This window comes from Ochlerotatus camptorhynchus, unplaced genomic scaffold (assembly GCF_037179485.1).
Source record: "Ochlerotatus camptorhynchus isolate MF236.1 unplaced genomic scaffold, CSIRO-AGI_Acam_v1.1 ptg000084l, whole genome shotgun sequence".
Classification (NCBI taxonomy): Eukaryota; Metazoa; Arthropoda; class Insecta; order Diptera; family Culicidae; genus Ochlerotatus; species Ochlerotatus camptorhynchus.
The window spans coordinates 2901815-2914298 of record NW_027040574.1 but is presented as its reverse complement, the minus strand read 5'-3'; the positions used below and the strand labels follow the sequence as shown (position 1 = coordinate 2914298).

At 44.1% G+C, this 12484-nt stretch overlaps 1 protein-coding gene across 1 annotated transcript; it reads right to left on the bottom strand.

The window, feature by feature from the left end:
- Positions 1 to 237: 237 nt before the first annotated feature.
- Positions 238 to 1044, bottom strand: LOC135698225 (uncharacterized). Its single transcript, XM_065218118.1, has one exon. The coding sequence runs from the start codon at positions 1042 to 1044 to the stop codon at positions 238 to 240; it is 807 nt and encodes a 268-aa protein (XP_065074190.1).
- Between the last annotated feature and the right edge of the window lie 11440 nt (positions 1045 to 12484).

Genomic DNA, 12484 nt, shown 5'->3' with positions numbered 1-12484 from the left:
TTCCTGGCTCTTGATAGGAAGTTAAAAAGAACATTTAACATTAAACTGAACAAGACGGCACCGTGACGAGGCTCATCCCGTGCGGAACCGTCCCGACAGCCAAAAGAAAACTTACAAACAGAAAATGACAAGGTACTGACTACTAACAAAGATCCGAACAAAACAGAGCTCAGCTGAATGGGTCCAAAAGGGGGCTACCATCCAGCTAAGACGTCCCGACGGCCGAAAGAAAATCTGCTATACTAGATGGAATAAATTTGCTTCTTTGAGGAATGTGAAGAGAGCTGCAGATGCCGGAGTGTCGTCCCCAAGCAGGTCCCTGATGCTGGAGGTGAGATCGAAGGAAACCCGAAGATCCTGGAACTCTGGACAGTTACACAGGATGTGTTCCACTGTGTAGGGAACGCCGCAGATGACACAGCTTCTCCGGAACGGAATCCTACCGTAGTTGTAGTACAGCTTGGTGTGCCCCGTCCGCAGCCGCGATTTAACCCATTGGTCTCTCAAGCTGTCCATTTCACTCCAGGGCTCGGTTGTCGCCTTGATCTTTCGGATGAAAGTGGTCCTGGACTGGTACCACTCGGCTTCCCACGCTTCTCGGAAGGTTTTTGCGATCCACCGTTGTAAATCCTGCAATGGTACCTTGTCGGAGAAACCTAGACCCGGTGGCCCTATTCCGGCAAGTTGATCTGCTGACTTATTCCCAGGAACTCCGCAATGTCCGGGTATCCATGTGTAGACCGTATTCTGTGGTGCATATTTTATGATCGCCTGGATCCAGGAATGTTTTGGTGTTTCCGAAGCCAGAGCTTGGATGACACTGTGCGAGTCCGTAAGAATCAGAATGGGCTTGTTGGCCGGTATTGTTGCAGCTCGGAAGATAGCGGCAGCCTCAGCCGAGAATACCGAGCATTGCGGAGGAAGACTGCTGCTTTCGTTGATGTTTTCTCCGAATATTCCGATTCCAACTCCGTTTCTTGACCGTGAGCCATCTGTGTATCGGTGAGTGTGATTGGCATAGTTGGTTCCAAGTAACTCCACCATTGATCGACGGAGTACTATCGACGTATCCCCTGCTCTGAACCGTTCTTTAATTCGATTGTCCAATATAATACGCGGAGAGTGCCAACTTATCTCTCCATGCAAATGGACTTTGGCCACTGGGGCAGGTCGGTGTTGGTGGCCGTGCGGAGGACTCTATTCCCCTCCTCGAGGAGAAAGACCCTTTGAAATCCGGAGGTCTTTGCAGAAAATGCAGTGGCTTTCGTGGCGATGTTGATGTGTAGACGGTACCGGAAAGGGAGGAGACCTGCTTCAACACAGGCAGCGTCTGCTGGAGTGTAAGGTAGGAGACCAGATACGATCCGGACGTAGTTATTGTAAACCGACGCTAAGGTATTTGTTAGTTTCTCCGAGGCGATACATGTGATTTCGGTCCCGTAGAATAACCTACTATCAATGGTTGCTCTCGCCACGCGGAAACGGATTTCCCGGTTGTTAGAGCGGTGGGGACGGGACCTGCCTTGATTAGGCTCAATCTGCTGCGGCAGTCATTTTTCACCTATTGAAAGTGCTGAGCAAAAGAAAGCGTTCGGTCAAGCAGGACGCCAAGAACGCGCACGGTTTTCCTGGTCGGTACCGCTTGATCATGGATCATGATTGGGGTACTGTTGACTCGATGTTGAGTTGGGCAGATATGGCATCGAATGCTTTTTCTGGCCGACAGCTGGAAACCCACTGCTTCAGTCCATCTGACGACGGCGGATACCGCCGCTTGCACCTTGCCGTTGGTGTGGGTCCGGTGGTTACAATCAACACGTCATTGGCGTACACGAATAGGTGGGCAGCCGTTCAAATACCCCATTCATCGCCACCAAGAAGAGGGTAACAGCTATCATGGACCCGTGCGGGACCCCGGTTTCCTCGCCAAACCTTCTCGGTTGCGTGTTTCCCACCGTGATTAGGAAAGATCGGTCAGTTAGGAAGTTCTGTATGAAGTGCAGGGTGTGCCCCTTCAAACCCCATCCTGCTAACTTCCTGAGAACGGCTGGTGTCCAAAAGCGGTTGAAGGCTTTTGAGATGTCCAGAGAGACGACTTCAGCGTGGTGTCCTTGATCGTAGGCTTCTTTGAGACCGTCCTCCAAGGTTGCGAAGTATGTGGACGTTCCAAAGCCATGCCGAAAGGCGTGTTATCGGTGATCGAGCAGGCTGTTTGACACGAGGAAAGTCTTGAGTCGACGGTTGACCATGCGTTCGAGGACCTTGAGAACTTGGATACATCCCTGGTTTTCTCGCTGGCCTTTGGGATTGGCACTACGAGACTCTCTTTCCAAAGCGCCGGGTAGGAATCGCTGGACCAAAGCTGGTTCAGCTGGAAAAGCTCTAGCATTTTGATCTTACCTTCTAGAGGGAGGTTTTTTAGATGCGGGTAGCCGATGTCGTCGGGACCTGCCGATTTGCCGTAACTGCGGCTCAAGGAGTATTGTAACTCTTCCCAGGAGAACGAATCGTTGATTTGTAGTTTCACCGTGTCGGGCGGGACGCAGAAATCAGCTACTGATGATCGTGTGGGCTTGGCCGAATGTTGAAACCGACTGTCTTACCCGGAGATGGCTGAAATTTCGGCGAAGTACTTCCCGAGCTCGTCGGCAACAGCGGCCGGTTCTGCAACGGTAGCCCCGTCCACCTGAAGATTCATCGGCGCCGAATGTCGCTTCCCACTGAGCGCGTTTACCCTGCTCCAGTGATCAGCTGAGGACAAGGAGGCGTTGATGCTATCGAGGAAACTGGTCTAACTGTCTTGCTTTGCTCCCCTTATTTCCTTCCTGCATTGCGTATGCAGCAAGCGGTATCGGGTGAGTGATTCTTCCCTGCGTGGGTCGTCATTCGGGATCCGTTTCAATCTGCGGCGAGCTTTGACAGCTTTCTTGGTGACGTCGTTCCACCAGCGGAGGGCTTTGCGTCCAGAAATGCTGCTAGTTTTCGGAATAGTTCCTGATGCCGCATCGTGGATCAAGGAGGAGAAATCGGTAATACTTGTCGGGTTGCGTTCCGATAACAAGGACTGGACGGTCACTTGAAAGCCAACCCAGTCGGCTTTCTCGTACCTCCAGCGTGGCCTACGGGTGGTTTCTGGAGCGGCTGTGGAATGCACCTGGATTTGGATGGGGTAGTGGTCGCTACCGTAGAGGTCGGAGTTGGTGGTTCAGAGCATTTTTCCGGCTACGTCTCGGCTGACAGCGGAAACGTCGATGGCTGTGGCATGTCGTCCATTAAACAAGGTGGGCGAGCCTGTGTTGAGAATGACCAGGTCCTCACTTTCGAAGAGGTCAGCTAGAGCAGGCTCCCGGTTGTTTGGCCTCGGACATCCCCAGCTGGGGTGGTGCCCGTTCCTGTCACCTACAATGATCCTCGGTTCCGGCAACCTGTCGATGGCACATTTTAAAATGCTGCTGAGGCCGTTCAGATGGTCGCAGAGCAGGTAGGCACAGGCGATGGAAATACTTAAGGGGCCTTCTAACTGGATGGCAATAATTGGGAATGCGGTGGAAAGCGACCTCTCGCAGCACCCCTATGGCTACTGAGTGTCGGAAGTTACTGCCACGCTGCATAACCCAGGTGTACTTGCCTCCCAGCGAACGGTCCATCCATTCCGCCGTCACCTTGTTTACCTCCTGTAAGGCGATGACCCATGGTAGACTGTTGTGGCAAAGGAGCTCAAGATCGGCGATGTGCTGGAGAAACCCGTTGATGTTCCATTGAAGCAGGAAATTGACGGGCTTCGGTAGAGCTGGCTTCGGGAAGGCGGTTGCCGAGTCAACGCTTTCGTTACTTGGATTGATAGAGTGCCGGATATCATAACAATCCGAGGCGTTGTGATCGTCCGCATTGTCCGCTGCGTCGCTCGTGGTGTCGGTGTCCAACGGAGATCCGCGACCTACAAGCGGTGGGGATCCAAAAGGCCTGGACGTTAATGATGCGGCCATAGCTGACGCGGATGGGCTCGAAACGTAAACCGAATGAAACAGAGCCCCACCAGAGGCAGGAGGAGGTATTCCTCCCACCAGAGGCAGGGATGTTCCAACGGCCGGAATAAAGTTGGTGCAGTTCTCGGTTGTGTGGATGGATGCCCGTAAGAGCAATCCGGGCGTTGATGATGTGGTGGTGGTGGAAGCCGCCGACGGGCTTGTGCCACTGACCGAATGAAATAGAGCCCCAGGGCAGGAGGAAAGGCTCCTCCCACCGGGGGCGCGGATGTTCCAACGGGTGAATGAAATTCCAATTGGTTCCACGGATGGCCGAAATGATTCGCAAAACTGGAGGAACGGTTGTTGAGTCATTTACCTGGCTAATCGGCTCCAGTGCCGTATTGGGGATGACCCGACTTATGCCGAGTGTTTCATCGATCGTGTAGACGAGATCCGACGGTTCGCTGCGCTCAGAATAAAACAGAGCCCCACCAAAGGCAGGCGGAGGTGTTCCGCCCACCCAGGGCAGGGTTGTCCCAACGGCTGTGTTGTGATGGCTTGTTTTCGGGCTGCATGAAATGCTGGTAGACTCCGATGCTGCTTTCAATGACGTGGTTGCGAGAGACAGAACCGTACCCAGAACAGGCGGAGGCATTCCACCCATCCGAGGCAAGGATGTCCCAGCAATGGAAGAAGACGTGTTTTGCGTCGTGTTATTCTCCTTGATTCCCACGAGGTCCTTCGGGGAATGGGTGTAACGTCCCTTTTCCGTCCCGATATCGTATTGAAGCTTCTTTCCCTCGTCGTCCATAGGGGAATAGGTGTTTCCACCCTTGCCGGGGGGTTACCGTCGGTTCCGATGTGGGAAAAGCGTCCGCACCAATCGATGATTTCGTTGCACCTCACCTTTCTTCTTCTTAACCGATGCCAGACACGAGGCGAGTGCTGCCAGTCGTTATGGATGTTTCGGTTGCGTTCGGGTGTAAATCAAAAATCATGAAACTCAATCTCACCACAGTTTGGTGAGATTTGCTGTTGGTGGGTTTTGTTAGCTTGATATTCGGAGCTGCGATATCACAGCTTGTAATATCAACCGTAGTTGTTTGTTTGTTGATTTTTGTCTACAAAAATGAAGCGTGATCTTGTTCTTTGATGATATTTGATTTGATATTTTTCCAGCACTGGTTGAGAGATTGAGCTGTGCCGAACGTGCCTATGAAGGTCAATCAAAGTGTGCCTTTCAAGGTGTCAATATTCTATGAGTTTGGCAGCCCTGAAAGTTATGAATTTTGTGATAGTGTTTCCATTCTCAACTTCTCTGGTGGATCATGGCAAACATTGACCCTCAGCCTAAGTATTAAACACGGAAACATTTAGGTTGTGTTCCATTTGGAAAATTTTCACTTAGATTTGACACTTCGAAAATAAATTAAGATGTTCGAAAATCCCTATGTTGTTGATCGGCCTATTTTCGAGAAAGCGTTTGTCAAAATTGATTCCTTGTCTGTCGGAAATAAGTCTACTGGAACAGCAGGTTTATTTAAAAAAATTCCATCTGTCAAATTTAAGTAAAATATCACCAAATGGAACACAGCCTTAATTTGCTAATTCTTTAACTAGAAGAGACATTCACCACTGCGTCTAAATAATGAGCAGATTCATTTGAAAATTTCCCTTCTGTCAAATTTAAGTGAAAAATCACCAAATGGAATACAGCCTTATATCTGCTATTCCACCAGACTAATTTCTGACAGACAAGAAGTCAATATTGACAAACAGCTTCTCGAAAATCGGTCGATCAACAACAGAGGGATTTTCGAACAATTTAATTTGTTGACGAAGTATCATTTTTAAGCGAAAATTCACCAAATGCAAGACAGCCGTAGTTGTCGTCTTCCAGAACCCTATATAATTTTTGGAAAAGTCATCAAATCGTGATACTTACGGCGCAGTTTTGATTTCCAAGGAATCTACAATGTATGTTTACAAAAAACTCTGCCCTTTATTGGAACACTGTTTACAATTTAACCATCACTACAAATCAAAACAAAAATGTGTTCAGAAACGTTTCACCAGATGTCACTTCCGACAAGCTTGCAAAATATAGCGCACTCAACTTTCGAGCATCCACGAAAATAAAAGCACCGACAACTTTCATGGCATCGAAACTAAACTGTTCTACTTCGAAGCTTCCCACCTGACACTCATTTTCCCCGCCTACTACACCAAACGTCTCACCGGAGCTCTTCTCTCGCGCTTCACTCACTCACTCACTCGAATCACCCCACACCTACTCACACTCACACTTTGCTGCTGCTTCCTCTCGGTGCCGAATGCATCGTCGTCGAGGGCACTGCTAGATTGTCACGGAAAATTTACATCCAAATTTTATTTAAAATGCCATAATCGCTCGCAATAACAAAATCAAACCGCTGAGTGACATGCCCCGAATCGATCGTCGTCGTCCGCAAGCAGCTGTTTTCGTTTATCGCTTTGGCACGCTTGGCTGCACTTGGCAACCGATGCATACCTTCATACAATTTAAGCGACCCCAAAAATAAATGCAATAAAAAGCCATAAAACCACACCTTTCAATGCCAAGGTCAATCCCGGTATTTAGCTGAAGCGTGTGCATCGAATTATTCGCTGCATTGTGTATATGTATTATTATATCGAAGTCGAATTTTGGATGCTGTCAAAATGGAATTGGTTTTGCAAATTTGTACAGCTACATTTTGATACACCTGTCTTCGACTGCCAAAATGTTTGGCTAATATCAGGCCATCAAGGTAAAACGACATTACCTTTGCGTGTTGATTATTTCAGTTGCCAGGAACTTCATCTGAATAGATGACCATTGGAAAGGATTTTCACCAGTCAGTCAGTAGGCTTCGGCAACAAAAGGGATGGCGAAGAAAAGTTCAAGGTGAAGGTGCAAAAGCCCAACACCTGCAGTCGGACTTTACTGTTTAGCATGTTCCGTTCACTCGCATACTGCCGACGCTAAACATAACCTTGCCGAGTCAACTTGTTTGGATTGTTTAGAAATGGGGGAGGGCAATAATCGATTGAAAATAAACAAAGTATGCTTCGGGAATTGTTTGCGATTCAAGCATTTCATTTTCTAAGGATGGTGGTAGAGGAGCATTCAGAATGTTGTTATGAAACTTGATTAGGTATACTTACTACATGCGCAGTGTAGTGTTCTTGCTAGTTTTATTTCTTTTGGACTTGTTTTACTTTTCTTGATGCCACGTCACTCGCTGTGACTTGACCCGGAAACTTACGTCTATTAACCCGTAAAAGCCCGGGAAAAACTTATTATTTTCAAAAAAATGTACCTCAGAAATGCCATGGCCAATTAAATTAATTTTTTTTAAACATCATTCCGGTGAGTGGTTCTTGCATCTGTTGAGTGGTACTCCCAACAAGACCCCTCCCTTTTTGTTATATATTCAAGAATGTGTTGGCAAGGGGGGTTTTTTCAATCTCGATCATGTATCTTACTTATCATTGCGACATGTTTTTTTCTGTGGAACTCCTGGAAATGATAGAGAACAATCGTAAGGCCACATACCTTGGAATCGATTTCGGAACACATGATCACATGGTCAAATTTATTATCTACGATATCATGCGACATATCAAATCACATCTACTCTACGAAATATGACCAATGGCACTCAAATCAACAACCATAGAGCCATATGGCCACCTTTGAGCCACCGGTTCCGGATATTCCGGATTATGGTTTCGTATGATAAATTTCGTAATCTTTCGGAATTATATCAAGTGATGTATCACTATGACCAATGGCACTCAAAACACCAATCATAGAGCCGTATGGCCACCTAAAAGCCGATTTAAGATGTACTGAATATGGCATAATATAGCTAAACTGAATCCGATAGATCCAAAGTCGATATCAACAGAATTTCACAGCCGAGGCGCTGTCAATGGCAATGGAGCTGTAAGAAGACCCTCAACAAGAACCTCAAACTAGTCGACAAAAATTGGACCAGGGCCCAAGGTCAAAGTAAAAACAAGAAGTCACCCAGGTTGGAAATCTTTCATGTTTTTAAGGGGAAGCGAATTTGGCGAATTAACATGGAAGGGAAGTTGGCAGATTAAGGTTCTACAAAGGGTCATTATTTTGTTTACTTCTTCTTTTTGAAATATTCTTCGATCATCATTTTCTAAACGTATTGGTAAAATTCCTTGGAAGTGCATGTCCCCACGCCAAAACTGCCCATTTTTCATAAATATCAACTGGTATGGTGAGGAAAACTTAACCATCTCTTTTCTTCCTTCATTTCAATACAACAGCAAATGTGATGTCACACTATCTAGTGGATAAGAATGTAGCAGACAAAACATTCGTACTGCCAGACTGCGCTGTATGCAAGTTTGTTTACACCCCTGAGCGGGAAAGTGTATACCCAGGCTACGTGCACTGCTGCCATCAACTCTGTTAGTGTTGAATTCAATCTTCTCTGACTTTTTTAATTGGACCGGTAAAATGTCTAAAATGGTCATTTATGTTTTATTTAATCAGTTTTTGATATTTATCCACCATTAAATACATCCACTCATCTATGTTAATGAGGCAGACTTCGCAATTAATTGTTTTAATAAACTTAAATTCATTGCTAGAGGCAATACATCTGGCACCGCTGTTTCAATGATACTTTCACGATTGCTAGCAAAGCAATAAAGTAGAAATGGTTTTCTTTGTGATAAATTTTGTTCACCAAGAGTTTTGTGAAGCAGTTGTTTTGAGTTTCGTGTGTTCGATTGCGTTTAATTGTGCTATACTTCGAATAACACAAGTAAGTAAATACAGTGAATGTGTTTTAAACAGGAAATTTTCGATCTAAGATCACGAAATACATGTTTTAAATTTTCGGATTCATAATATATGAATGTATGTGTAAACTAATGATGATGGTTTTATGATATTTAAAAAAGAAGAAGAACACAGAATTACTTACCCTTTGTAGAACCTTAAGGGGGAAGGAAGGTTGATGAATATCCACAGTCCATACAAAATGTAATATATTTGAATGGATGATTGTTTATGTCCCCCTATGGGTGAGGTTTAAAAGCTCTCAAAAACTGGTCTTGTGGTGTGTAAACAGTGCCTAACATCACATCAGGTAGATAAATTTTTCATCTAATCGAGTAAATGAAACTTAATGATAGACAGACAGTTGCTTTGGGTCCTGTCCATAAACTGCGCAGATCGTTTTATCGAGAATTGAGAACCATTTTCCCCCGTGAAGACATTCATTCATGCATATTTTAATTGCTTGCCAACCTCTGAATAATGACAATTGATACCAAATATTTGGAACCTCAGAAGCAAAAAATAATAGACAACAGATTTGCCTGTATCCAAACGTTTTTTGGAACATCTGAAGCCAAGCTACGGTGTGTATTTTGTTTAATGATTTTATATTTGAATGTCATTGATTTAGCTCCTTCCCCTTGGCTAGTTTTTAACCTGGACGTTGGTGGGCGGGCCTAATCTTATGCTTCATAGTGGAGCGTTGGAGACGGTTGGTTTAGGTCCGGCATCGTTGGCTCATGCCGTGACAGAATAGCGTCATGAGCATGCGATGAGGATTACTGAGCTTCCCCTCTCTGATGAACCATTGCATAAGAGAACCAAAGTTCTAGCCTGAAGTGATAGTATCACACTTGTTACTCCTTTATTTGAAAGCCGCGTTGTAGTACGCTTACGTATAGGCACTGACGTTGGGTGCGATACTGGCGGGTTTTGCCGCAAATCACTCTGATTTTATTTATTTTTACGCAGATAGATTTATTTGGGTTTGCAAGGGAATTATACTATTGAAATATTTCAGAAAGTGCCCAACGGTGCTCCTTCTATTTGCATGGCAAGCTTTCATTGTTGTTTTCATTGAAGCATTGCTCAGGGAACAATATTAAACACCACCATGGTATTGTAACTAATCTTATATATTATATATGCTTCATTTTGGTTTGGGATAGGTGTTTGAACTATGGCTTGGGATTTCTACTGTGGCGTGCTTCTATTGTGACATATCCATACGTAATTTTGTGGGACGACATATTTAGTGGAGACGTGTGAGTGTAGTTGGAGCATATATCCTATGTTATTTAAAAGTCAGCTAGGAAACTAATTTCAAAGTGAAGCATTTTAGTCACTTGAAGGTGAAGATATAATAAATATAGATCAAAGTCAAAATTACTTGAACCACGTTAAATTTTAGATTACATAGCAGTTTAGGTACTTAACAAAGCATGAGTTATGATTGATTAGGTTTCAATTATTTATTAAATTAGACTAATGAGATGTAATCATAGAACGAACTTAAATAAGAAAATTTAGACAGCCTAGTGGCATTGAGTAGAATTAGGATGCGGGGGTCCGCTTAGGGAGGCAACTAGCCTTTTCATATATTGTCTGTTTATTTTCATGGTTGCTTTAAAATATCAATTTGGTATATATGTGAAAGGATGAATCAGTGGACGAAGTGGGATGGATTTTCGGTTTCTTTACATTTTGCAACACAAATCTAGTACTATGTGTCATTTCCCCAAAACCCCCCAATAACCGACCTCTTCAATCCCTTCCTTTTCCCATGGCGTTCAAGTGGTCCGCATAGACTATTCAGCCTTTACCCTTCCTTTATCCTCGGCTTTGGATTGACTTGCGCTCCCATTGACCCACCAAACGCTGCAAATTGAAAATGAATGTCATTGATTTAGCTGCGTCGGTTAAGCCACCGCTATAAAGCTGATGGTGGCTGGTTTTGATTCCCAATCCAGTTTACGAATTTTTCGGTTGAAAAAATTGTGGAAGTGCTCAAAGAACATTAAGTTGAGAACTGGCGTAAAGCCCCAGATCCTGAGCCAAAAACAAGTGATGGTAAATATTTCATCGCGTAGATATGATTTGATGATGTGTCGTATGATATCACAAGCAACCAAGAGTTCCGCATTCCACGATGAAGCCCACTTTCAAGTCCCACAAAGTGCATATAAAGTTCCAACAGAACTTTCTAGCTACTTTAGAAGCTATAGAAAGCACACGAGGAACTTCAAGATCCAAAAAGTTCCGATGCGTTCTCTTAGCAACATGAAGTTCAAACGTCGGATTCTCTTGAGTGCGCGATCAAAATTTTGACACGCTGCTCCTCTTGCTTGGACATCAGTTTGAAAACTGGAGAGCAAACGGTGAAAACTCATCATAGCAACCATTGTATATACACTCAACTTCCAAATGCAGCATTTCAGGTTTTTTTTTTATGCATTTACCAATTTGAAGTTGACCACCTTTTGCGCGTTCCATGCTTTAGTCACAATTAAGTTGCTGCCACAGCTTTGAGCTGCTTTGGTTTCTGAAATTCTGAAATTTTGAGAAGAAATTCTCTCAAATTTTGAGAAGAAATTCTCTCAAGTTCTGGGATGAGCTTCCCTTTAAATTCTGGGAAGAACATCCCTAAAGTTCTGGGAAGAACATCCCTGAAACCGTAGGAAAAATATCTTAAAGTTTTAGGAAGTACTTCCTTAAAGTCAATTTAATTGTTTATAGGTAAGAGACGTGTGTGAGAAAATTTGCGAAAAAATCTAAGGGCACCGGTGGGATTCGAACCCACAATTCCCATTCAGTACACGGGTGCTTTGCCAATTATAGAACGGTGGACCTATGGTCTACGGATGTATTTGGCTAATGACATTTGAGTTTTGAATCCGTTCCCCACCCTAGTCTTTTTGCGCAAGCGTTCTCTGATACACAACAATCGTCTATTATCGACAATATGTGCTTGTACCGCAACCACTCAGTATCAGTCGGTGGCCGGCAGCTCAAAAATGTTATAGTCATACTGTACTGGACATATTTCAGCATGTAAGATGTACAACAAAAATGAGCTGTGTTTGTTCACATCGACTGATACTGAGTGGTTGCGGTACAAGCACATATCGTCGATAATGTTGACAATGATACGATAAATATACAAGAACGCTAGCGTGATGAATTGTTTCAGTGTAATAAGTTCTGACTGGCAACATTGACACGAGCAAAAGTATAGAGAAGATAAACTGTAAAAGAAACAGCGAGATGAGAAGAAACATTCAGTTGTGTTCCGAACCAGCGCTGCCATTTATACAGATTTATCTGTATTATACAGATTTTTTAATCTTAATACAGACCCGATACAGAATACAGATTTATCACAGATTTTTAAATTACAATACAGATTTATACAGATTTTTATAAAATGCTTGAGAAAAAAAAAATTCAAAATTTATAAAAACAAAATAACTTGCTCGATTTTATCAGCGTACCCCCTTCTCTCCAAAATTAATTGTTGTGCTAAAAACCATATTTGGTTGAGTGGTAGTTTTATCAAATATCCGAGAGTTTTTGCCCCTCCAGTGGTTGGAAAACTGTTTTTGCAGTAAGGAGAATATCACAAAATTCGCGACTCTCTACTAAATATAACTTCACAGAAGGAAAAAGGCGA